This window comes from Trichosurus vulpecula, chromosome 6 (genome assembly GCF_011100635.1).
Source record: "Trichosurus vulpecula isolate mTriVul1 chromosome 6, mTriVul1.pri, whole genome shotgun sequence".
Classification (NCBI taxonomy): domain Eukaryota; kingdom Metazoa; phylum Chordata; class Mammalia; order Diprotodontia; family Phalangeridae; genus Trichosurus; species Trichosurus vulpecula.
Genome location: NC_050578.1, coordinates 205,596,589 through 205,624,236, shown reverse-complemented (window position 1 = coordinate 205,624,236; position 27,648 = coordinate 205,596,589). Strand labels below are relative to the sequence as shown.

Genomic DNA, 27,648 nt, shown 5'->3' with positions numbered 1-27,648 from the left:
TTCAGAAGTTCTTAACTTTTTTTTTTGCCCTGTGGTCTGACGAGTTCAGAGAAGCCTGTGAAACCTTTAATAAAAGCCAGCATTATTTTACTTTTTTTCTGAAGGGGGGGAGGCAAGGCAATTGGGGTTAAGTGACTTGCCCAAGGTCATACAGCTAATAAACATCAAGTGTCCGAGGTCAGATTTGAACTCAGATCCTCCTGACTCCAGGGCTGATGCTCTATTCACTATGCCACCTAGCTGCTCCCAAAGCCAACATTTATATACAGCCTTTTAAGATTTGCAAAACATTTTGCGTCTATTGTCCCATGTTATTCTTATAACCACCCTGGGAGGTAGATGTTATTGTTATCCTTATTTTACAGTTGAGGAAACTGAGGCATCCAGAGGTTAAGTGACTTGCTAGTAAATGTCTAAGGCCGGATTTCAACTTAAATCCTTCTGATTCCAAGTCCAGCCTCATGTGCATTCTCAAAATAATGTTTTAAATGCATAAAATAAGATACAAAGGATTACAAAAGAAACCAATTATATTGAAATAGTTATCAAAATATTTTTCTCCTTCAAAGTCATAAACCTGAAATTTTTTCATAGATCTCAGTTTAAGAATACCTGCTCTGGTCTAAACCCAGTCATTTTACAGATGAGGCTCCTACAGCCTAGAAACAGAAGGTGGCTTACCCAAAGCCAGAGGAGGAACGAATAGCCAAGCCAGAATTGGAACCAGAGCTGACTGAGTGACCCAGACATAGGAAAAACTTTACCAGGAAATTCCCACTACCAGTTCGGGGTTTTCCTAAACACGAGCGAGACATTCTTTCTGCTGCTTTTCCGTGTGAACGACAGTAGAGCCTTATGAAGTGCTTATCATTTTGTTTATTCCATTATTGAATAATAACATGTATTGTGGCCTTCCTGCTATTACTGATGTGCAAAAATTAAGTAAATTCCAATGGGATTCCCAGTCTTTCGTTAATCCCAACCTCAATTGACCTTGAACAAGTCAGTTTCGTTATGTGCAAAACAAGATGGTTGGAGTACATAATTGTTAAGACTCCTTCAGGGGCCCAGGGGGTGAGTGAACAGAGTGTTGGCTGGCCCTAGAGTCAGGAGGACCTGAGTTCAGAATCTGGCCTCAGACACTTACTAGCTTGTGTGACCCTGGACAAATCACTTCATCCTGTTTGCCTCAGTTTCCTCATCTGTAAAATGAGCTGGAGAAGGAAATGGCAAATCATTCCAATATCTTCACCAAGGAAACCCCAAATGGGGTCAGGGAGAGTTGGATACGAATGATTGACAAAACAAATGCTCCTTCAATTCTGTTGTTCAATGATTCTTTACAAATTAAGATTAGTAACAGAAGTAGAAAGGTATGGTGAAAAGCTTAGAAAGAAGACACTAGGTCTCTTGTCCCAGCTCAACCCTGACCTAGCAATGGGATTTGAGGGCAAATTATTTAACTTCCTGTGACCCTCAGTTTCCTCTTTGGCAAAATAAGATCAATATTACCCTCCCTACATCGTAGGAAAGTGCCTGGGAAACAACAGAGTATCAGCAGAAAGTGAGTCGTTGCTGTTAGGATGAGAGGAAAAACTGCCACTGTTTACAAAATGGTCTCTTCCAATTCGAGAAGCTATTATGTGAAGCCCATCATTCCAGACTTGCCAGATCTACACCACTTGGGTGGAATTATAAGAAAGTGAGTTTCGAGCTGTTTAACTCCATTTATCTGGAAGCACAAGGCCTGCAAAAAGCTTTCCCGAGGTCCACAATCATCTTGTGCCTCAGTCAGCAAACGGCGATAACCACATGCAAGAGAATCACTGAATAAAAAACATTCTCCCCAGAATATTACTTGGCTTTCACTTTACAAACAAATGGAATATTAATCCAAACCAAATGTAGCTGGACCACATATCAGGGAAAAGGAATGTGAAACTCAGTTTTCAATTTTTTTTTAAAGGAAAAGGAAAAAAAAAACATATCACTTTGTGACCAAGGGCATCTTTTAGTATTAAAGTGCTTATAGCAAAGGGCAGTGAGCGATGGAGTTGAATTGGCATTTCTTGGCTTTTTAATATCCCAAATATGCATGACATCATGGAGTAAGCAGTAGACAGCTAGACTCTAAAATGGGTTTGTCCCTAGATCTCCCAGAGCGCCTCTCTGTGAGTCTCAGTCTTCTCATTTTTTCACACGAGACTGGGAGATCTTTTAGATTCTTTCTAACATTTTGTGTTCCAAGACTCTTCCCAAAATGATGCTCTGTGTTCCATATTGCTGTTGTCATTATTATGAACAACCCTAATATTACTAACCTCAATTATAATAGCTAACATTTATATAGCACTTTAAGATTTGCAGAGTGCTCTCTATACATGTTCTCATTTGATCCTCACAACAACCCTTTTCGATTGGTTCTGTTATTATCCTAATTATACAGATCAGGAAAACTGAGATTTACCAAGGGTCTCATAGCAAGTGTCTGAGGCAGAATTTGAACTCAGGTCTTCTTAATTGATTCTAAGACTAGAACTCTTGACTTTATATTTCTTAAGTCACTTCCACCTATAACATTCTGTTTGCTATTCTGTCTCCTCTAGCTCTGACATTCAGTATTTCCTCTTTTAGCAAAGATTCTTGATCCTTGTAAAAACCTAAGAAAAGAAGGGATTTAGGGGAGGAATTTCAGAATAGGAGAGCTCTGAAGTAAAATTACCTTCTTCCATACTAATTGGGAGCTAATTAAAATAATGGTATGATGGAGTTCTGTGTGTACCATTAAATGTGACTGATGATGGGAGAAATTTCAACAATAAATTTTAGGGAGAAAACAGTGAAGAATAATAATAATAAATAATGATATATCTCCTGGGCAAAGCAATATATTTAAGAATGTTAATAATGAGAAAACCTACTGAAACTTATGTCTTCAGAGAATTTATTTTTCATGAGAAGCATTGATTTTTCTACGTAACAGAACTGTTGTTCTGTCTTCTCCCCCAATTCTTGGCTCCGCCACACTCAGCTGGATTCTCCAGCCCACTTCCCCTCCCCACCATCATCATGTTGGGGAAGTTGTAATGCAACAATAAATAAGACACATGCAGAAAGAAGGTTAAGAAGTAGTTGGTATTGACAGAGAAACATTTATCATTAGTCCATCTGTCATTTGGCATTTGAATGTTGGGATTCTGCCAATATTTTATTTTCTTGTCTCATCTATTAGATCGTCAAATATTGCAATCGTTTACCAACATTTGGGGCTGCCAGCTGATGTGCTGCCTATTTCTGCTTGAAGTGCCTGGCTGGATCATCTCAATTTGTGAGAGGCAGTGTAGTGTAGTAGGAAGTGCAGTAAGGGACCTTTCAGTTCCAATCTAAGCTCTGTGAGTGCCCTTGGACATGCCCCCAGTCACTTCCCCTCTGTGTGATTTACTTTTATAAATCTGTAAAACAAAAAGGTTGGATTAATTGACCTCTGGTCCCATCCCTCCATTAGAGTTTGTGATTCCATAATGTCCCACATGCAGCATTTCATGACTATTTCCCAGAAAATGTGAAAATCCCTTTTCTGGGTTAATCACCACTTACAAATAAGCTAAGGTGCCTAAAGAGAAAGTTCGTATCTTTTTCCTTTTGGTTTCTCTTGATTTCAAAATCACATTGGGTCAGAGCTAGAAGGGACCTAGTCCAGATTTGTACAGTGCTTTAAGATTTGCAAAGTGCTCTACGTGCGATCTCAATCTCACAACAACCTCCTGAGGTTGGCGCTATTATTATATCTATTTTGCCGATGAGGAAACTGAAGTTGAATAGAGATAGGGGTCTTACTCAGGGTCACGTAGCCAGCAAATGTCTGAAATGGGATTGGACCCCAAGTCTGTTAGACTGTTCAATATGGCACCTGAGTGTCTGAGGAGGGAATTGGCTTGCCCACGGTCACATCTGGTACGTAGTAAAGCCCAGAGCTGAACCACGAGCCTCTGATCCCCAAGTCTATCATGTGTTTCATTAAGCAACACTATCTTTTATTCAACAGAGTTTCCTTTCATTCATTCAGGGATTGAGTCTTGCCAAATGAGAAGTGCGCATTGGAAGCCTTGAAATAGCTTGTACCAAGATGAGCAATTTAAATCCAAATAGCTCTACCATGACAGTTACACTTAAGATGGGGAAAAGAGGAGGCATGTAAGATGACTTGTTTTCCAGTAGAGGGAGGCATAACCTTTCTTTGAATTCATTTCTTTTGTCAGATGATGCTGAAAAAGGGAGCCTACAGATCTAATGCTGATCTTAATCCTTAAATACTATTTCTGCTCACTTCTCGAAGGTTGGAATTACATTTCCATCTTTGTTGCAGAACTTCCTCTCTCATGGCTTGTCTAATACAAGACCTCATCCCCCTCTTTGCATCTCTTTGTATTTCTTTTTTTCTATCCTTTTCTCCCCCCTAAACAACTCAGCACAATACAGAATATGAGGACCTAGAGTGAAAGTGGAGAGGATAGAAAAATATTAACCCCACCTTACTCCCATCTTCCATTTTTTGTGGTTGTTTAGTACAGTGACTGGTATATAGCAGGAGCTTAATAAATGTTTATTGAATTGAATTGATTTGCTATAGAGCAGGGGCTAGAGTCAGGAGGACCTGCATTCAAATTCAGCCTCAGACCCTGGCAAGTCACTTAACGTCTGTTTGTTCAGCTTACTCATCTTCAAAATGGGAATGGCATCTACCTCCCAGAGTGAACTTAAAGGGAGGTAGTATTTCTAAACCACTTTGCAAACTTTAAATTGCGATATAGATCTTAGCTATTAGCTGTTAAATGGCATATTTTCCTCCAATTTTGCCATCTGTAGTTCTCTTTCCATGAGGCCCTCCCTTTTTTTTTCATCTATAATGAACATGAGAGATGTTGTATAGGGAGAAGAGCGTGGAATTTGGAGTCAGGAGAACTGGGTTCGAATTCCAACTTTGCTTCTGCCTACCCGGGCTACCTTAGGCAAGTTAGTTCCTATTCCTGGATGTCAGTTCCTTCCGCATGTAAAATGAGGGGTTTCGATGAAGTGATCTTTAAGTAATTTAAAAATCTAAAACAACAACAAGAAAGAGATGTGCATGATTCTGGTCTTAAATAATGAAGTGATTTCTGGTGGCTAGAAAAATTCATTTGATATAGTATCATTATAGAATTTCTGAGTTGAAAGACACCTTAGAGATTGTTTGTCCAAATTATCACTCAGTGCTGCAGAAATCTTCTTCCCCAAATGAGATGAAATGGGATAACATTAGTAAGGAACTTAAAGTGTCTGGCACACAGTGGGCACATAATAAATGCTTGTACCCTTTCCACCTCCTTTCACAGCATCCTTTAGAGTCACCTGTTCGTCCAGGCATCTACTGTATTCAAGATTTTGTACTTGGTACCAGAAAAGCAAAAGCATTTAAGGACATAGGACATAAAGGTACCCCTCTCAAGGAGCTTACAATATAATAGGGAAAAGGATAAGAAAACAAATAGTTACAATATGAAGAAGTGGGCCATAGGTTTGTGAGAAGAGGCCCTACCTAAGTTTGATGAGCAAGTAGGAATACTTAAAACCTGGGGCAGGAGTCAGGGAAAGCTTCTGTGATGGAGGCTTCGAAGTTAGGGTGGATATCAGCAGATGCATACAGGACAGGGAGACAGGCTATTGGAGGGCATGGAGTTCAACAGATAGATATAGGATAGGGAGATGGGCCACTGGAGGCATGGAGTTCAACAAATAGAGACAGGCTAGGGAGATGGGCCACTGGAGGCATGGAGTTCAACAGATGGATACAGGATAGGGAGATAGGCACTGGGGGCATGGAGTTCAACAGATAGATACAGGATAGGGAGATGGGCCACTGGAAGCATGGAATCCAACAGATAGATACAGGATAGGGAGCTGGGCCACTGGAGGCATGGAATCCAACAGATAGATACAGGATAAGGAGATGGGCCACTGGAGGGCATGGAGTTCAATAGATAGATATAGGATAGAGAGAGGGGCCACTGGAAGCAAGGAGTCCAACAGATAGATACAGGATAGGGAGACAGGCCACTGGAGGCATGGAGTCCAACAGATAGATACAGGATAGGGAGATGGGCCACTGGAGGCATGGAGTTCAGCTGGAACAAAGGACCGAGGTAGGAGCCAGCTAGAGGAGCAGTTCAGTTTTGTGCTAAGCTTAAGGTTCATGTAGGGAAGAGCAGGAAAAGATAAAGCCGGAATGGTAGGATAGAGCCAGATTGCAGAATCCCTTAAGCAACAACACCAGGATTTTATATTTTATTTAGTAGGCAGTGGGGTCCACTGAAGATTTTTGAATGGAGAAGTTTCATGATGAGACTTTGAGTTATGACAACTCTGATCTTAGAAAGCATCTTATTCTATGTAGCTATTTCCTCATTAAAGCAAATCCCTGCCTTTGTGTTTCAAAGAGGCAAACTATTTGTACTAAGCAAACTAGTTGTCCCATAGGTCCTTCAAACTCAGTGAGTCGAAAGCAACTTATCTTTCCCCAAGGACCATCCCCTCTTCCCAATTTTCTTATTACTATGGAAGGCACTGCTATTCTCCCAGCCACCCAAACTCACAATCTTGATACAGCAACCTTATAACTCCTCTCTCACATTTAACTCCTTGTCCAAATAATTTCCACACCTTGCCATTTTCTACCTTCATAACCTCTTTTGCGTGTGTCCTGTTGTCTCCAATCACGAAGTCACCAGCGTTGTGCAGGCTCGCATCCCTTCATGCCTGGACCTTGCAATAGCCTACTAGTTGGATCTTTCAGTCTCAAGTACCTCCCTGTTCCAATCCATCCAACCACCATTCAGCTGCCACAAAGATATTCCTAAAGTCCAGGTCTGACTGTATTGCCCCTTCCTACTCAATTAACTCCAGTGATTTTCTTGTTATCTCCAGGGTAAAATATTAAATACTGGGTTTGACATATTAAGCCCTTCAACCTTAACCGTTCCCATTTTTCTCATCTTTTTACACTATTCCTCTCCACATATTTTATGATCCAATGACACCTGCATTTATGCTACCTTCGAATGTGAACACTCCATTGCCTAACCCTCTTCCTTTTCTGTGGTAGCTAAGTGGCACAGTGGATAGAGCACGGTGTCAGAAAGAACTGAGTTCAAATGTGGCCTTGGACATTCACTAGCTGCGTGACCCTTGGGAACTCACTTAACCTCTGTTTACCTCAGTTTCCTCAACCATAAAATGGGGATAATAATAGTGCCTACCGCACAGGGTTATTATGAGGATCAAATGAGATAATATTTGTAAAAGCAGGTGCCTGGCACATAGTAGGCTCTATATGAATGATTACTCCCTTCCCTTTCACTGGTCTGGAACGTTGTCCCTCTTCCCCTCCTATCTCTTGCTTTCTTCAAGTCACCACTCAGATCCCACCTTCTATTGGAGGCTTTTCTCAGCTCCCCCTCACCCCCACCCCATCTCCTCTGCTGCTAGTGTCTTCCCTCTGAGATTGTCCTCAACTGATTCTGTCCACATCCTGATTGTACATAATTGTTTTCATGTTGTCCTCCCCATCAATTGTGCACTCCTGGAGGTCAAGAACTGTGTTTTTGCCTTTCTTTTTATCCCCTGTGCCTAGCACAGTGCTTTGTACAAGGTAAGTGCTTAATATTACAAAATTACAATATTACAAAAGTGCTGTTGCTGTAACAATTTTGACATATATGAAGGCTTCCCTTTTGTCATTGACCTCCTTGGGGTAGATGCATGGAGTCTTTAAGACAAAGGATATAGATATTTTAGTCTCTTCTTTATAGAATTCCAAATGTTTCTAGAATGCTTGAACCAGTTCACAACTCCATCAACAATGCTCTAGTGTGCCTATCTTTCCACAACCTGTCCAATACTGACCAATTCCCTCTGTTGTCACCTTGGCCAACTTTCTAGGAGTGATGAGAAACTCAGATTTGTTTCAATTTGTATTTCCTCTCTTAGAAGTGATTTGGAGGACATATGGCCCTCTTGGTTCTAATAGTATTAGAATCTCCTTAGTTCTAGTGTGTGCTAGTCTTAGTTCCAGGCACTATGTTTTGTAGGTCATTTGCTTCCTTCATAGAACCCAAAAGAGAATGAAGAGCTTGGTACTAAATAAAAATGAAGAAGGAAGGTGCTCTGGGAAAAGAGCCATACTTGGCAGTCGGGAGAAACCTGAGTCTGAAAGTGCCTCAGGCACTTTCTATCTCATTTAACTGATCTGAGCCTTAATTTCCTAATCTATAAAATGGGGCATATAATCCCTTTATTACTTAATTCATAGGTGAGGATCCAGTAAGATAATGTATGTAAAGCTCTTTGTAATCATTATAGCCTTCTATAAATTCTATTATTATAATCAAATATTTATTCTTTCCTTTATTCCATTTATTCATTCAGTAAACTTTTATTAAGTACCTTCTATATGCAGAGGACTATGCATTAAGGGAATCACAAAGATATTTAAGACATGATCTTTATCCCCAAGGAATTCAAAATATTGTAGAGGATTATTAAAAAAGTATAGTAATAAATATATATGGGAGCAATTATGCTATAACAAATGCTCCTTGATGGATTGATCTTTTTTTTTTCAGTGGGGAAATGGATTGTTTTGTATATCTTAAACACAATTTTCTCTCTTTTAGCTTTATGAACAGACGTGGTATCTCTACAAATCCCTATCTCGGCAGTGCCTCCAATGGATATGCCCACCCCAGTGGGATGGCACTTCATTATGATGATGTCCCTTGCATAAATGGATCGGTGAGAGTGTCATTTTTATAGAGTAAATGGTTTATCTTTGCTGGGAGGCAGAACTGTCGGAAAAATTCTGTAATTTAACATCCCTGGGTTCCTTCCAAATAAGCTTGGGCTTTTTATGTGTAGAAGCAGGATGAAGCTGCCATCTCATCTCTCATCCCTTATGGTTTGGCATGTTGTTCATCTTAATCAGCATCAGAGCGAGTATGGATTTTGACGTGCTAGGGGGTGACTTGTCAGTTAATGCTAACCCCATTAATTAAATATCTGAGTGTGCCTGGAAATATTATATAATTACTGTCCTACAAATGTCCATGCTCATTTCTACCCACCAGCTGTTTACTCATTTTGTTTCCCTTCCCTTCCCTTGTATTTGTTCACATCGAACCATTGCCCCAAGGAAGAGCTCCAAGTCCTTTCTCCTCCATGATGCCTTCTTCCTCACTCATCTTGCCCTCATTCATTCATTTATCCATTCTATAGACATTTACAAAAAGTTTACAACATAATGGTGTCACCTCTTTTCCCAAACCATTGTAACAACTTCCTTTCTACCTCCAGTCTCTCCCTTATAATTTATACTTCACACAAATGCCAAAATATTCTTCCTAACTACCATTCTGTTCTCCTAAAATGTATGTCACTCTATTGCTCAAAAACTTTTGATTACTCCCTCTTGCCCATAAAAACTCCTTTGTCTGGCATTTAAGACCTTCCTGAGACTGTGTCCAATGAATCTTTCAAGCTTTGTTTCGCAGTCTTCTTCCTGTGTTTTATATTCAAGTTGAACTGAACTTTTTGGTCTTTTCTTATCCTCCCCTATATCTTTTCAGAGGCTATTCTCCCATCCTATAGTGCAGTGGTATCATATTCTAATAGAAATGGAAGGGTGGGTGCTAAACCATGCATAAGGATCCCTTCTGGTGGAATCTTGACTCAGAAAACCACAAATTAATCTATCTATCTTATATTGTATTTTCATTGTTTTTGTTAATTATTTCTCAATTAGATTTTAATCTGGTACAGGCAGCTCTGTAGAATGATGCCAGCCACATGTTTGACACCTCTGCTGTAGAATACTCCTCCCATCTCTGATTGTTACATTTGTCATAGGATCAAAAAGACCCATGTCATCCAGCCCCATTACATTACAGTCAATGAAGCTAAGCCCCAGGGAGTTTAAATGACTTGCTCAAAGCCACAGAGACAATAAGATCAGAAGAAGGATTTTGGCCGAGGTCTTCTGATTCCCAAAGCCCTTTTTTTATCCAAGGTCCAAGTCAACTTCCCATTGCTCCATGAAATCTTGCTTCCCCAAGTTTTCTTAGAGCATTTTTGTCTGTAGCACATTGTGTCCTGAATTACCTTTCCATTATTGTAAATGCATGTGGATAACAAGACGTATTCTCCTAGCTAGACACAGAGTCTGTTTTTCCATATAGCTTTCAGAGCTGTTTTTGACCATTGCTTTTTGTGCGTGTGAATACCTTCCCTTCCCTTACACATTTGCAGTGATTGACAGTATTGTCTGGAATTTCTTTTATGACTGATGGCTGATATTAAGTAGTTACCACCTGCAAGTGTGTTCATTCAAGTTGTTTCCAGCGACACAAGAGATCAGAATGAAGACCACTGGATGGGAAATACAGGGAGGGTGATTTCACTCAGTATAGGAAAGAATTCCTTATGATGAGATCTGTCAGGAAGAAACAGTATGATCTAGCTGAGGAAGGAGAAACCCCTTCACTAGAAGTTCTTAAGACTGGATGGATCTCTCCTCATCGATCCTGTGCAAGAGAGACGTGAATTGTATTGAGGTCTGTTCAGATGATGGCTCAGGTCCCCTCCTATTACCAAGATTCCATAATTCCATGCCTAGGCTCTTCTTTGACAGACATGAGGCTGGCAAGTTTTTCCATAGCTTAACGGGCACAATCAAGCCAATGATTAGACTCATTCAGTCTAGATCAGGGGACCTCGACCTCATGATTCAATGCTAGATTGTATCTCAAAGGTTTGGTATGCAAGTAACTGGACCTTTCTGGGCCTCAGTCTTCTCATCTGTAAAGTAAGGCATTTGGACTAGATGACGCCTAAAATCCCTTCCAGCTTTAAATCTATGATCCTAGGATTCTGTGGTCCTTTTTAAGGTTTTCCTGCTGTTCCTTACTCACATCTTTCCCCCTCCCATCTCCATTGCTTTAACCAGACTGTCTGTCCTCCATTTCAGTGATGTACTCCATCCTCATCTCTGCCTCTAAGGATCCCTAGGTTCCCAAGACTTAGTGCAGGCACTGCCTCCTACGTTAGACCTTTCCTGAGCCCCCCCCCCCACTACTACTACTACTACTCTCTCTTTCTCTCTCTCTCTCTCTCTCTCTCTCTCTCTCTCTCTCTCTCCCTTCCCCCCCCCTTCTCCCTCTCTCTTTCCCTCTCTCGCATACATGTTCTTTCCCTTGATAAAATATAATCTCATTGAAGGCAAGAACTGTTTTTGTCTTTGCTTTTCTATGCCCAATGCTTTGCAAAAGGCCTTGAGTAAATGTAGATGAATCGACTACCTGAAGAATCTTGGGTAAACACAGGCTAGGCCCTTTTAATGAAAATCTCACGTGCCTTAGATTTATCTGTGAATAGCTTTATTTTTAGATTAGAACTGGATAGCTGACGTCATAGAAATAGACACATTGAAGTTAATGCAAAGGAATGAAAACACTCCTACGATGTAATTTTTAGACTGTGCTATTTTTATGACAAAGGCACCTAATTATGGTCTGACAGAAAGGAGCTGTATATGAAGTATCTAAAATGGGATAAAATTCGCACAATATAAACTAAATATTGCTTCTTTTAAATGTAAGAGCCATTTGTCAAGATACTTTAAAAAAAAATCTGCCTGTTATGGAGAGAGCCTTTGGTTTTAATTTAGACTTTAGCCAGATGTGGTGTTAATGTCTTCTGGTTTTCTGTGTTTGTGAAATGGTGTCTAGCTATTTCAGTCTCTGGTTTAAAAAAAGCCCTCCCTACCAAAATAAGTCAGAATTCATGTATCAGCTAGTTATTAAAACATCATGTTTGGGGTCAGATGGCCGACTGGGAACTCTCCCTTTGAACACACTATTAGTGGTAATAATAGCTCTCAGTTATGTCACACTTATGGTTTACAAAATGCCTTCCCTGCAATCTCCTTGGGAAAGACAAGGCCCACGTATCAGAACCATCTGTAGGAATTCTTGAGCCAGGGCATGTATTGCAAAATACCCCAGGGCAAGAAGCGTGTTAAGTCTGCACCCTTAAGACTGCTTTTAAAGACAATTTTTTTTTAAGTTGAGCTATGTGGGGGGGTGACCTTGAGGAGAAAACTTGGACTTGACTTTCCATAAGACCCTGTGTAAGGGAGACTCAGTGATGCTATCCGTTCTGTTGAGGAAGACAAAAACTCCCATGAGTGAGTGAGGCCGTGACTAGGGAAGGGAAGCAGTTTTGGGGTGTGGTGGCTGGGCTTGGCTTAGGGTTTTTTACCCTCTAAATATCAGCATCTTGGGGGAAAGCCCCACTTCCACATGCAATTAAATATCTCTAACAGGCAGTATTAGACACATTTCATAGATCTAGGAGCCGGAGACTGAGAAAAATTAGCTTATTTGCCTGTAGTTACATAGCTAGTATATGATGGAGCTGGGGCTTAAACCTTTTTGTCCTGACTTTATGTCTGGTGCCTCTTCCAGTTTGCCACACATAGTTTGTTTACAAAGATTTTTATCAGATGTAGCTAAGTATGCAGTCAGGAGGGCAGCTGGGTGGTGCAAGGGATAGAGCACCAGGGCTGGAGTCAGGAGTCATCTTCCTGGGTTCAAATCCAGCCTTAGACACGTACTAGCTGTGTGACCCTGGGCAAGTCACTTAACCTTGTTTGTCCTGGTTTCTTCATCTGTAAAATAAGCTGGCGAAAGAAATAGCAACTCTCTCCAGTATCTCTGCCAAGAAAACCCAAATAGGGTCATGAAGAATCAGACACGACTGAAATGACTCAACAACAACATGCAGTAGGAAACAGCATCGTAGGCAGATTTCCCTAAGTTATCTGTTCACTAGACCCTAGGGAACCACACAGAGCAAATGGCTGTAACTACTGTCTTGCAGTGGCAAGAGATAGTGGTCCTAACAGTCTGATGATTCCAGGTTTGGGTCCCAATGCCAACACTCCCCAGCTGTGTGACTGTACATAAATCACTCAAACTCTCTGAACCTGGTTATCCATATCTGAAAAGTGAGAATTAAGATTCTTAGGGTGAAGCCCAAGAGGGTTATTGTGAGAAAAGTGTTTTGTAAACCATAAAGATAGGCACTGGAGAAAGGTGAGTTCTTAATCTCTTTCTCTAAAGAGGTAAAAGGTTAAATTTGTGGTGGACATATTCTCTTATTTAGTGCAGAAAGTCAACCATTGGTTATAGGGAAAAAAAAAACCTTCCTTTCTTCAGGGGTGGTAAGATGGAAAAGTTCTGGGAAGAATCTCTATGGCAACCAAACCTATGTGCTTGAGAGGGGAGGGCATACCGATTAACCTTCAGGGGCGAGGAGGAGAGGGTTATGACTTTTTAACTTGCTGATGGTTTCATTCTGCTTTGCTTTCTATCATGACTGTATTACTAACAGCTGAGATGTGTGTATGTGTGTGTTACAGTGGGAACAAGAAGACAGCTTTCTGCCTTCCCGTAGCAGAATCTTGGGAGAAGAAGTGCTTTATGATAATGCGGGGCTGTATGATAACTTGCCGTCTCCAAAAATCTTTGCCCGCTACCCACCTGCTGAAAGAAAGACTTCTAGATTATCTACTGACAAACTGTCTTCTAACCATTACAAACATCCTGTCTCCTCCAATCTGTCTTCTGCTCAGTCTGTCACTAATACCTCTTCAGTGGGGAGGGGATCTGTCGGGCTGAACTCTCAGGTACTGCACGGGACTTCTGTAAAGTGGATTTGGCTTGGATTTCATGTTTCTCTTATGTTTTTATGACAGTCTTGTAATTTCTGTTGCTAAATGAGAATAAATGGTACTATTTGGAAGAAAGGCATAATCTCTTCCCAACTAGAATATTATTTACCTACCAGCTTATGCTCGTTAATTAAGCTAAGTGATAGTAGGGTATAGAATAGAGCTGGGCTTGGAATCGGTAAAGGACACTGGCTTTGAAGTTACAAAGACTTGGCTACTGGCCACCTATGGGACTCTGGCCAAGTTATGTGACTGCTCTGGGCCATAGGTTGCTCATCTAGAAGATGAGAGGATAGGGTTAGATAATCTCTGAGGACCAGTCCAGCTCAAAATCTATGTTCCTTTCATGTAAACCCCACTTCTGACCATTACTAGCTGGATGACCTTGACCTCGGGCAACTGAAGTAACCTCCATGTTCCTCAAGCCACTCCCTAGGACTTGCCTGTTCACTTGGCACTGGAGGAAAGAGTTGCCACACCAGGAATTCCCCAAATGAGGATGACCCATGTCCTTTGCACATTCACTAATTATTTGATGATACATGATCTGTTATGTGGGCCTTTTATTGACTAACAATTCACAACCTTGTATGCCTTTACTTTTTTGATCCTCACAACAACCAGTCAGTGCAGATATTCACAACCTGATTTTATGCATGAGGAAACAGTCTTGGAAAGATTAATTTAGGGTTCCCAAGTCACTAACTAGTGTTACAGTGAGATCTTGAGCCTAGAGCTTTGTATTTGAAGTTCAGTATATTTTTTTCCCACTACACCACAGCTGCTGCTTCTTTCTCCACTGGCTTTGGAGCCTCCATTCAGTCCTGATAGTTTCAGATGAACTGCTTGCACATTAGAATTATATCAGGGTATTTAGGGGAAAAAAATTAAGCTTACCACAGACTTAGATATATGCTCAGTAGCAAGACCTACTACTGCCTAGAGTCATTAATTGGCTGCATGTAGCCCTTTGTTCATTCAACCTAAAATATCCAAGTAAGAGTGACCCTTTCTCAAGCGCTTTGTGTGCTCTCATCGCAAGAAGTCTGTATTTCAAGTATATCCATTTTACAGCTGGAAAAATAAACAAATCACTCAACAAATATTTATTAAGTGGCTAGCATGTGCCGGGTATTAGAGGCAAAACTCCAATGAATAAAAGGATCCCTCTTTTTAAGGGGCTTACATTCTAATTGGGGATACAACAAGCATACATATACACACAGAAAGAATAAAATAGTTTATCAGGGAGGGCAGTAGCAGTTGAAAGGAATCAGAGTGGCTGTCCCACAGCAAGGAAGCAGCTAAGCCAAGACTTGAAACTAAGACTTCTGAACTCAAGTGCCATGCTTTTCCCAAGGGATGGAGCTGCCCCAAAGGTTTTAATTTATATTTGTAATGCAAGAGAGAAGAATGCTCTCTAAAGACTTTTATTTCTGCTTCCTTATTTCAATTATAAGAAATTTTGATAGGAATAGGTAACTTTTATTTTCCCCAGATAAGTGACAGAAGTTAATATTTCAGTTCAAATGCCTTTTCTGAATTTTGCAGAATCATTTTTCACTCAGCTCTTTCCCCTGCTGCCTTTCTTATGCTACGTTTCTATGTTTTCCAGCACAGACCTGTGAAATCATCTTTGTTGGTGGGCATATGGTTTTAAACAGAAGGACCGTTTTGCCTTTTTCTCTCAATCTCAGTAATATTTAGGTGTTGATGACTAGTAACAGATAAGATTACAGAAATGTACAGAGGGAGTGGGCAGCTTATATTCTTGTTTCATGCCTTCCTACCTCTAAAATCTGCAAAGCTGTATGTTTAGTCCCTGAGAGAGTAGGCTTTCTTAGAAGTCTGCCCAGAGAAGCAGGCATTTGATAGCAGCCCTGCATGGTTAGGTTGAGATAAAATGTAATGTAACTTATTCAAAATAATAGTAATACCTCACATTCCAAGATCATTTGGGAGGAAAGCAGGATTATGGTGGAAAAAGCTACTTTGTTGATCTTTAAAGCACTAGAGAAAGGAGAATTGTCTTGGCTGATTTGCAATTCACAGGATGCTCTCCTCCTGACAAATCTGTGACATCGGCAGTACAAGCATCACTATCCCTATTTCACGGAGGAGGAAACAGGCTCAGAGATAGAAAGGGGCTTCCTCATGGACACATGAGGTAGCTGGGACTCGAGCTCCAGTCCCTTCTGCTTCTCCTTCCAAGTCCGGTGCCCCTCCCTCAGGACCACAGTGACCTCCTGAGTGTGGATCTGGATGGTCTGCAAATTTGTTTGGATTTGTTTGGTGTGTGTACACTCTTTAAAAAAAATAGAATCATAGATTTATAGTTGGAAGGGATCATGGGGATCATCTAACCTACCCTACTCACTTTGCAGAGGAAACTAAAGCCCATTCAAACCAGGTTCTCTTCCGATTCCAAATTTGGCATTTCCACTGAACTTTCAGAGTTATTTTTTTTAACTGTTGTTTATTTTGTTTAGTTGCTTTCTTTTTAGCCACTCTAATAGCTCCAGCTTTGGTGCTTAGCAAAACAAATTTAATTTCACACATACTGCCCATCGTGCTATTCCTCATATCTTTCATTTCTGTAAAATTTTATCCTTTACCGTGTCCACACATTTCACACACCTATTCTCATGGATCCTCAAAATTTCCCTGTGGGACATAAGAGCTCCTATTTATTTAGTAATAATAATAGCTAAGCTTGTAAACAGAGTTTCCCAAAAGTCTTAAGGCATTAAGGCTTAAAACCTCATTAAGACTTAATCAATGACAGTGACATTAAAGCAGATGTATTACTTTCTGCTTTACCCTTATTTTTAAGCCTTAAATGCTTATGGTTTATAAAGCATTTTTACATATATTATCTCATTTAAAAATTTATAGAATGCTTTCCATTAAGAACCCTGTGATGTAGGTAGTAAGATGTTATTATTCTCATTTCACAAGTATGAAAAATAAGGCATCTTAGAGGTCAGTGGACTTACTTCTGGGTGTAAAAATAGCCAGTAAATGTTAAGGCAAGGAGTATCTGAGGCCCATCTCTGAGGCTGGCTCTCAATCCACTTTGCCATGCTCTCTCCCATGTTACTGTTTTCTGATTTACACAGCCCATTTTCCCCCAGCAGCAGATGGTATTAGTATTACCATTCTTATTCTATAGGTTGAATGACTTGGCCAGGGTCACCCAGGTAATTAGTGGCTGGGCTGGGAGGAGGTCACCACCCTCCAAGCCCACAGTATTTTTCTTTATGCTACCTAGCTTCTAATTAATTCATACTTTTTAAAAGGTAATGGTCCTAGGCATTCTCATCTCATTTAAACTATGACATTCCTTGAATTGTCAGGGAGGATAAACCCCATAAGGAATTTAGGAGGCAAAGTGGCTTTCAGCCACCTGGGCTTTGTCATTAGTCTTAGGACAGAAGAAAGAGAGAAAGAGGAGGTACTGTGGTTTTAAAAAAAAAAGTAAAGGTTTGTACTTTTCTTGTCCAATTTGTTTCTAATAGTTCAAGAGCAAGAAACCTCCTGTAGCATCTAATGGGGTCCCAGGGAAAGGGAGAAATGTCAACAGTCCACAAAAGAAAATGGACTCATCAGCCACGGTCAAACGGACAGCATCAAGTAAGTTCTCCAAGGTGCCACTCTTTCTGGTTGGGGAGTCGGTGGTAAGACTGGTGGAGACCTTCTGTAGGACTTAAGGATGATTGATGCACCACTCTGGAAGGCACTTAAAGGTCACCTTAGCCAACTTCTTTCATTTTATAGAGGAGAAAACAGGCCCAGAGACTCTGACTTCCCCAAGGTCATAAAACAAGCTAGTGGCAGAGCCAGGATTAGACTGTAGGTCACCTACCTCCTGGTCAAGGATTCTTTCCAACTCTAGTTTAATGCCTAAAAAGGAAGAAACACAGCCTAGCTTTTCAGAATTCTTAGGGTTAGATGGTAATACATCTTCTTTAATGTCATTTCCATTGATAAAACTGTATCTGTTATCGACGTTGAACCACTTGACAGTAAAAATTACTTTGGTGGTATCAGCTTTTTCTGGGTCTTCAGTAGTTGTGGTTGTCCACATGAGGCGGGGGTGGGGGAAGAATGTCTAAGACAAAATATTGGGGAGCATACATCCTTAATGGGTCAAAGTAGAATGAGGAACCACTCAGTTCTGGGAACCAGACAAATGACCAGTAAGTTTGTCAGGCATCTGATTGGGCTAAATTATTTTTGTCCTCTGTTGTTTGTTTTTTTTTACTAAGATGATAGCTTGTTTTGTAATTTCCTTTTCAAAATATTGGTTCCACTAAAGAAGGCGTGTGCTAATACAACTAGGAAACCTATGTTGTACCCACCGCCCACCTTTAATTTGTGTTCATCGTTCATTGTGGGGAAGAGGAGAAAGGAAATAATAAGGACTAATGGGTTCCTTAAAAAGCCGTGTTACACAAGATCTATATCATCTGAAATCGCTGCCTCTGTCTCTTTTCCCACAGTGCCTCGGTTTCGATACTTATATTTCTTTTATGGCCGGATGATTTATCCCTTTATTTTATGATGCCTTCTGTGGGGAATTTTTATTAACTTTGGTGACATCTAATGGTGACAAAAGAGAAAAATAATTGCTTTCTGCGTTTTCGCTGAACTCAGCCCGTTGCATTACCAACATCGTGGGTTTATTGCACGGGGAGCCAAAAGGAGGGCTGGAAATTTACACTTCCTTATGTTGGCTTCTGCGATGAAAACATCTTGCTTTAGAAAGAAGTGAAGCCAGGCAAATTCTTTCTCTTTCTTAAGATGTCCTTAGGCTGGACGGTGAACAGCCATGCAGTCGTTTAAGTGTGTTTGCTTAATTAGTCCACTGTTTGACTCTGACTCTCGGTGTTTTACAGAAGTTTCCGTAGGTGTTGTCTCCTTCTTCTGCATGGGAGCTCCTCAAGACGAGAGTTGTCTACAGTTTTCTATTTGTACCTCTAGTGCTTGGCACATAGTTGTTTCTAAATCGTTTCCCCATTAGATTGTAATCTCCTTGTGGGAGGGGATCACCTTTTTCGTTTTGTTTTTGTTGTTTTCGTATCCCAGTGCTTTAGCAAAGGCAGCCAGATTATAGAGCACTGGGCCTCAGGTCAGGAAGACCTGAGTTCAGATGTGGCCTCAGACACTTGCAAGCTGTGTGACCTTGAACAAGTCACTTAACCCTGCTTGCCTCAGTTTCCTCATCTGTAAACAAGCTGGAGAAGGAAATAGCATTCCAGGATCTTTGCCAAGAAAACCCCAGTGGGGTTACAAAGAGTTGGACAACAACGAAGCTTAGCATAATGCCTGGTACACAACATAGTAGGTACTTAAAAGATGCTTGTTTACTTGCTTTGCACACATTGTAAGCACTTAATAAATCTTATTTGTTCACAAACTGCCGAAGGTGAAAGGGCTCTTAGAACATAGAATGTTTGTGATGAAAATAGAATGTCAGAAGTTGAGTGGGACCTGAGAATGTAAGATATTCATGTTGAAAGGTGCCATAGGGATCATCTAGACCAACCACGTTAATTTACAGATGGGGAAACAGAGTTGAAGCAAGTTACCCAAGGTCAAAGAGCTGGTTAATATCAAGACAAGAACTAAAAACTAGGTTTTTTGGTTGTCAGGCTATCCCTCATGGATTCCCATCCATTCTCATCCATGGAGGAGATTGTCAGTCCTTAACTTTGCCTGAAGTCATCTTTACAATGATCTGTGGTCACTAGAAAGAACATTGGATTTGGAATCAAAAGACCTTGGTTCAAAGCCTGGCTCTGCCCACTCACTATACATGTGACCTTGAGTAAGTTATTTAATATCTCTGCTCCTCATTCATAAAAATGAAGATAAATAACCCCTGCCCACCTCACAGGGTTAGGAACAAATGAGAGAACCCCAGGAAAGTGTTTGGTGGTGGTGCTGGTTGTTTTGTACACAGTAAAGCACTAGATGACGTGCTTCTTATGATCTCTTCCTTGAAGTTTCACAGAATGTTTGAGTCGATGCCCTAGGCTGAAGTTCAAGCACAGATAGTTCTTGTTGCCTCGATCAGCCTAGAAGGGCCTCTTTATTTTGGTGCAGATCAGAAATTCCTTCAGAGGTCACGATGATGAAGAGGAGGATAACCACAAAGCCCTCTCATCTTCACTCTCAGTTGGACTTCTCGGCAACCCTGTGCAGTGATTATCATCCCCATTTCGAGATGAGAAGGTTGCATTATAAAGGCAACACTGATGAGGGAGTGAGAAATCAGTGCCTTTGATAACTGAGCTATGGAAGATTGGAGGCTCCCTCTCATCGTGACCTCACCTTGAAGGCAGGGACTATCTATTTCTGCTGTATTTGTATCCCCAGGCCTTAGCAGAGTCTGTTATATAGTAAGTGCTTAGTAAATGCTTCTTAACTTGATTTGTCAAAGAGAACTCTGCTACTTGCTCCCCATGTAACTTTGGACAAAAATCTCATATTTTCATTGAAAATCCATATGGTCTTTACTGCAGAAAGTGAGAGATTTACTTCCTTAGGTACTTATTCCAGCCAACTAAGCAGTCTCTGTGTAGACCAGGCATTGTACACATAATAGATCATCTAGCATTAAGCCCTCTTTATAATATTTAAATTTATTTTGTATCCCCAAGGATTAACAGAGTGTCTGGTATGAAGTAAGCACTTAACAAATGCTTATTCACTGACTGAGTTTTCATTTACCCAGCGTTTATTTTCTCTCCTGCCTTCCCCTCACCCAATTTAAAGAAAAAGGAAAACACCGCCCCCCTCCCCCAGTAAATATGCAGAGAATCTTCTTATTGCAGTTTTTCATGGAGTTTTATCAGAATGGCCAGAACTAATTATTATGGTTTCCCTCCCTCAAGTCTGTCACCCCACTCCAGCCCGTCTTCTACATTGCTGCCCAAGTAATTTTCCTTAATTGCAGATCTAACCATGTGACTGCCCTACTCATTTCAGCCCCAGTGGCTTCCTATTGCCTCTAGGATAAAATGTAAACTTTTGTGTTTAGGTTTTAAAGCCCCATACAACCTGGCCCCTACCTATCTTTCCAGCTTCCATGGATATTACTTTATGTCCTGTACTTTGTGGTCCAGCCAAACTGCTTTTATTTGTGCTGCTAACATGTGATGCTCTATCTTTCATCTGACTGCTATCACACTGCCCATCCCCTATACCTACAGGGTGTCCCTAAAGTCTGGACACATAGGAAATCTCATTAACATCCCATTAACCTTTTCACCGAAGACTCTGTGCTGTTCAGCGACTTCTTTTTCTGGGGTATGCTAACAGAGAAGGTGTACTCAATGAAAATCACAGATGCAACACACTTGATTGAACGCATAAAGAGTGAGTGTGCTAAAATTGAGGGCAATGTGCAGTTACTGCATCAAGTTCAGGTGAATCTTGTAAAGTGCATCAACCTTTGCATCCCAAATGATGGAAATCATATTGAAGATGTTATTTGTTAATATTCCAGGTAAATAAAATGTTGTTGAAAATTTCATTCATTTCATTTCTTGAAAATATGCATTTTTGCCTATGTGTTGAGACTTTAGGAACACCCTGTAGAATGCACTCCTTCCTTCCCTCTGCCTCCTAGCCTTCCTTTAGGACTTGCCTGAGGTTCTCTTCTGCATGAAACTTTTCATGAACCTTCCAATGGCTAGTGCCTTCCCTCTAAAAACAACTACCTTATATTTAACTACTTTGTATATATTTTTCTTTATTCACTTTGTGCTATAAAATTTATATATCTAATTATCTCTCCAGTTAGAAAGCATGCCTCTTATAGAGATTATTTCATTTATTCATTCTCTAGTTCCTACCAACTGGCCTCACACATTTTGTTGTTGTTCAGTCGTTCATCATGCCTGACTCTTCATGACCCCATGGACCATACTTGTCCATGGAGTTTTCTTAGCAAAGATTCTGGAGCAGTTTGCCATTTCCTTCTCCAATGGATTAAGGCAAACAGAGTTAAATATCTTGCCTAGGGTCACACAGCTAGTAAGTTCCTGAGGCCTGATTCAGACTCAGGTGTTCCTGATTTCAGGCCTAAAGCTCCATCTACTGAGCCACCTAGCTGCCTAGACAAATAGTGGTTAAATGACTTGCCCAAGATCACACAGCTGGTCTTAGTCCATATTTGAACTCAAGTCATCTTGCCTCCAGGCCCAGCACTCTATCTACTGAGCCCACTAACTTGTTGATTGGTTGTTAATTAAGCCATATGTTACAGTATTAAAAGTGAAAGATTAAAAATCAAAAAATGTGGGTTTATTTCCCAACTTCATTACTAAACCACCTAAGTGAGCTTGGGGAATCCACAGAATTCAGTGAAAAGAACATGCGATTGGAAGTCAGAAGCTTTTGGCCCACCTCTTGGCTTAGCCCACCATGCTGAGTTGCATAATGTATCTGGTCATCTATTTTTTTCATCTGTTAAGATGTAACGGTTGGAGTCAATGTGTGACCTTTTAGTTCCCTAACATCTTTAAACTCCCAAATCCTAGGTCCTCAATTATTTCACCATGGGTATTTCCATCTTTGACTTCCTTGGGGTATATGCTTAGTACTGAGATTACTGGGTCCAGGGGTATGAGCATTTTAGTCCCTTTTCTTACATAATTCTAGATTTTCCAGAAATCTAAGGCCCTTATTTTATAGTTAAGGGAATGGAAACTTAGGGAAAGTAACTTTACCGAAGTCACACAGCTTAGACATCATAGAGTTATGATTTATCCATATCTTCCGAATGCAAATCCATCCTGCCTTCTGGACTTGTACCCCATGGGCTTCTCTCTCTTTCCAGAGAGCAGCATGCTCACTGTCTGGTTCGAAATGTACAACTAACTGCCTTTCGTACATTGTAAGGAATATAGAACTGAGAGACATTTTCTCCAGTGGAGATTATTCCAAATCTTAGTTTAGATTTGATTCAAGGAATTTGGGAGCATGTGAGGCAGTCACCTGACACCCTCATGTATTAGGAGGGCAGAGTTTATAATCTCAAAGGGGATCATAAACATGTCTGAAAGGTTCGGAACCGCCGGATATAAGAAACTCTCAAAGTAGAAGGCAGAAGAATCAAAACATATATTTAGGCTCCACAGTAACCAACCCACGAACCAGCAACCCCATTTTGATATATTGATCAAAAGCTTCCAGGCCCAATAAGTACGCCTTGAAAGAGTAACCAGGAGGCTACAGAGAAGTATGATTGTGTAAAGCAAAATCATGCTTCCCCCTCTATGGTAAAAAGATTACCCACTGGCCTGAAGTCTTTGTTCAGCTTCCTCCCGTAGGTCAGCTCTGCTACTGGGAGCTCCTGCTTCAGCTGTGGCTGTGGCTGTGACTGTAGCAGCCTCTGGCTCCAACGGGAGCTGCTTTTAACCATCCAGCTTCTGCGGGGGTGTAAGGTACGCCGGGGAAAGCACAGGTTCTTTCAATCTGCTTAAGCAAGGTGAAGGGGTTGACCGGGAAAGCACAGGTTCTTTCCATCAGCTTAAGCAAGGGAAGCAAGGTGAAGGGGCTGACAAGCTTACTCCAGTCCAACATACAAACAGCATTCAGTTCAGGGGAAAAAGCCAAACTAGTCAAGGGCACTTGTTGACTAAGTGCTAAGGAGCCCATTTTTGGTTGCCAACACACTTCTCCACCCCTTGTTATAGGATACATAATCTAATTAGCCATGTATCCTAGAACATACATTGTGATCCAATTACAAAGGAAACTAAAATATATCATTCATTATAAAGCAAAACATATCATTTGGTGACATTCCTAAATATTGGTTTACGATTCAAATGTGATCCCCCCCTAGGTCCCAGCAAGATAATCTCTTCAATCAATCATCCCCAAAATAATTATTAATAATTCAAATGTCCACCCCTAAATCCTTGTATCCATTACATAGGATCAATAATATCATAATAATAAAACAACATAGCAAAGATAACACAAAATAAGTAAACATAGAACACTATCATCATTCCTACCCCCCCCTTGAATGATTGGGGCTCAAAATCTTGGGGTAAGGGGTGAAGGTCTCATTTTCCATAGCTTCTTCATGCTGAAATTGGATGTAGAGATGGCCCTGCCCCAAAAAGTCCCATTCCAGAGGTCAGTTCTTTAACAAGCTGGCAGGAATTCCAAGAATGCTATGTGCTTAGGCAGTCACCAGAAAGTGCAGGGTGCTTAAGCCTAAAGGAAACAGAACTAGCAACAACGTTAGCCAAAACAAAGGACAAAAAGAGTAGACAAGTATGGACTATTATTCTTCAAATAAAATCATCTCAAGTTTGGTTGAGATTTCAGTTATGCAAAGATCCAAAGATCCAACATCAGAGCCAAACTCAGGTGGGAAATGTTTCTTTTCAAAAGGAACATAATGAGGAAGCCAAGAGGATCCCACCCTAGGTAGAGACTAAGATTGTCCTCTCAGCCTTTCCCGAGATGTACAAAGAAACACAATGGGAAAATTAAACTAAGAGGATCCCATCCTAGATAGAGACTAGGATTGTCCTCCCAGCCTTTCCCCAAATGTACAAGTTTTCATCCGTTAATCACACAAGGTCACCTTTCGGCTTATGGCATTTACCAGCATCAGCCATACCTGTGGAGTCTGTGAATCTATTATTATAACCTATTCACGGTAAAATATATGGTTCAGGGGTACGATTTGGTAATTATTTTCCCCTGAATAGACAACTGTTACAGTGTTGTCCTTCCCATGGGCTATAACTTCTGCAGCCTTTGGAATATCATCTGGCTTCCGTTTTACCCATACCTTAGCTCCTGACTTTATTCTATCAATGGAGCAAGACCCTTTTGCCCCTCTAGTAGTTATTTTGGGAGGAGGGTCAGTTTTCACAAAGGGTATTTTTTCACAGGGGATAATAATCACTTGAACTATCCTATCATTTCTACAAAATTGTACAGGTTTTTTACCCATATTCTGGAGTGTCACAACAATTTCTTTTTTGATAATTAGAATCTATCACTCCAGCCAATACATGTATTCCTTGAGCCGCTAATCCTGGTTTAGGTAATATCCGTCCAAAATGATTCTTGGGGATTCTCATACATACTCCAGTAGGGGTTTATCTCTTTCCTATTCAACCTAAAATACTCTATACAATGTAAATCATATCCTGCTGAACCAGGTGTTCCTGGACTTGGTAGTGGGACATCTTCCCTCACAGTCCAAAATTCAATGTTTTGGATCTCACATGTTTGCTGTTCTCTGATCTGCAGATTTGGGGTCATCATTCTGGCTAGAGGTGTACTCCCCCCTAAGGGCCTATTATTCAAATTACGTAAGGCAATAGACAAATTATCCTTCCAATGTCGATACGAATTATTAGAGCTTAATTTTCTCAGCTGTTCTTTCAACAATCCATTCATTCTTTCAATTAGCCCAGATGCTTGTGGGTAATATGGAATATGATATATCCATTCTATATTATTCAACACACAATATCTCTTCACTTCTTTGCCCTTGAAATGTGACCCATTGTCACTTTGCACCTGCATTGGGGTTCCATAATATAAACTTACAATATCTAGAGTTTTACAGGTGTTTTTCTGAGTTGCGTCTTTATAAGGACAAGCCACTAGTACACCTGAATAGGTGTCAACACACGTACATACATATTTACATCCTTTATCCTGGGGTAGTGGGCCAATATAATCTATCTGCCAAATTTGGGCTGGACTTTTCCCCTTGCTATTTCTCCAGTAACTATCCTAGGAAGAGTTCGTTCTTTTTCTAATTGGCATATACAACACTCCTCTGTTATTTGTTTTAACAACGCATGAGAAATACTGATACCTCGATCCTGTGCCCATCGATGGGTGGCCTGGACCCCTAAATGGCCAGCAGTCTGGTGGACCCATCTTGCTAAGGCTGGGTCATCAGTTGGAGTCGGAGTAGGGACAATACATTCAGTAGCAATCTTTGCTAGTCGATCCGCATATGCATTGTACTCACGTTCTGGTGTGGTCAGGGTTGCATGAGCATCAACATGAAAAACTGACAGATCTGTAACCAAAGACATGTCCCATATATTTTCCCATAACTCTTTACCCCAAACTTGTTTGCCATGAATCTCCCAATTCTGATTCCTCCATATAGGCATCCACGTAGCTAATCCATTAGCTACCGCCCACGAGTCAGTAAATATATGACACTGTCCTCCTTTCTCTGCTCTGATGGCCTGATGCACTGCCATCAGTTCAGCATATTGGCTACTTCCACCTATCCCAGAACTTTCCAGAGTTCTCCTTGTACAGGGGTTATAGGCTACTGCTTTCCAATGTCTCTTCTGTCCTAAATATTTTGCTGTCCCATCAGTAAACCAAGCATGTTTCTTCTGTTCTTCATTTAGTCCGTCATATCCATTATTCCATTTCACTAAGGATGGTACCATCTGTTGCTTAGATTCAAGGGGCTTTTCATTGCTCTCAGTATCAATGTTCGCCACAGATTCATGTAGAGCAGAAACTCCATTTTTGCCTGCTCTGGACCTATTCTGAATATACCACTTCCATTTGATTATGCTTGCCTCTTGTGCATGTCCAATTCTGTGAGAAGCTGGGGTACTCATTACCCAAGTCATAATTGGAATTCCAGGCCTTAATACCACTTCATGACCCAGAGTTAGTTGCTCAGTTTCTACTAAAGCCCAATATGCAGCTAACAGCTGCTTCTCAAAAGGTGTATATTGCACTCCAGATGAGGGCAGTTTCCTTGACCAAAAGCCTAAAGGTACACTTCGGCTTTGTTGTTTTTGCCACAGACTCCAATTTGCATAGTCATCTTGTACAGTCACTTGTAACTCCACTGGCCCATTTTGCATAGGCCACAAGTCTAGAGCTAATTGTATAGCAGCCTTTGCTTCCTCAAAAGCTCTACTTTGTTCAAGTCCCCAGTCAAATTCATATTTCTTTCTAGTGACTTTATACAAGGGTTTTAAAATCTGTCCCAAATGTGGGATGTGGTGTCTCCAATAACCAAATAGCCCTATGAACTTTTGGGCCTCTTTCTTATTGGTAGGGGTGGGAAAATCCTGGATTTTTTGTCGAGCTTGTGGGAGAATTTCTCGCAGTCCTCTATTCCACTGTATCCCCAAGAATTTTACAGTTTGAGCTGGCCCTTGAACCTTTGCGGGGTTGATTTCCCATCCTTTGCTTTTCATATGGTCAATTAATAATGCTAAACTCTCCTCCACCTCCTTTATATTCTTTCCCTGTATCATGATGTCATCTATGTAATGTGTAAGCTGTACACCAGGTAACTTTAATTCATCCAAATGTTCAGCTACAATCCTGTGGCAAATAGTTGGGCTATGAATATATCCTTGCGGCAGGCGTGTAAATGTATACTGTCGGCCTTGCCAAGTAAAAGCAAACTGATTCCATTGCTTGGGGTCTATTGGGATCGTAAAGAAGGCATTGGCCAAATCAATAACTGCATACCAAGTCCCTTCATGTTTTTGTATTCTCTCTATTAAAGTAACCGTGTCTGGAACAGCAGCATACAAGGGAGGAGTCACTTTGTTCAGCTGTCTATAATCTACTGTCATCCTCCATGTCCCATCTGACTTTCGGACTGGCCAGACAGGGTTGTTCCATTGAGTAGTTGTAGGGACTAACACTGCTGCCTCAACACATTCTCTTATAGTGTTGGCAATTTCATCTTGCCCACCTGGCACACGATATTGCCTCAAAGTAATTACTTGGGAAGGTTCGGGCAAAGTGATTGGATCCATCTTGATTTTCCCCACTAAGAC

The 27,648-nt window shown here is 40.8% G+C and overlaps 1 protein-coding gene across 1 annotated transcript in view; it reads left to right on the top strand.

Moving 5' to 3' along the window:
- AFAP1 (actin filament associated protein 1) overlaps positions 1 to 27,648 on the top strand; it is a 246,477-nt gene that overhangs the window by 199,656 nt on the left and 19,173 nt on the right. The window contains exons 12-14 of the mRNA XM_036762238.1: positions 8,709 to 8,826; positions 13,508 to 13,774; positions 17,338 to 17,452. Coding sequence (XP_036618133.1) covers positions 8,709 to 8,826; positions 13,508 to 13,774; positions 17,338 to 17,452 — 500 coding nt within the window. The remainder of the gene's footprint in view (positions 1 to 8,708; positions 8,827 to 13,507; positions 13,775 to 17,337; positions 17,453 to 27,648) is intronic.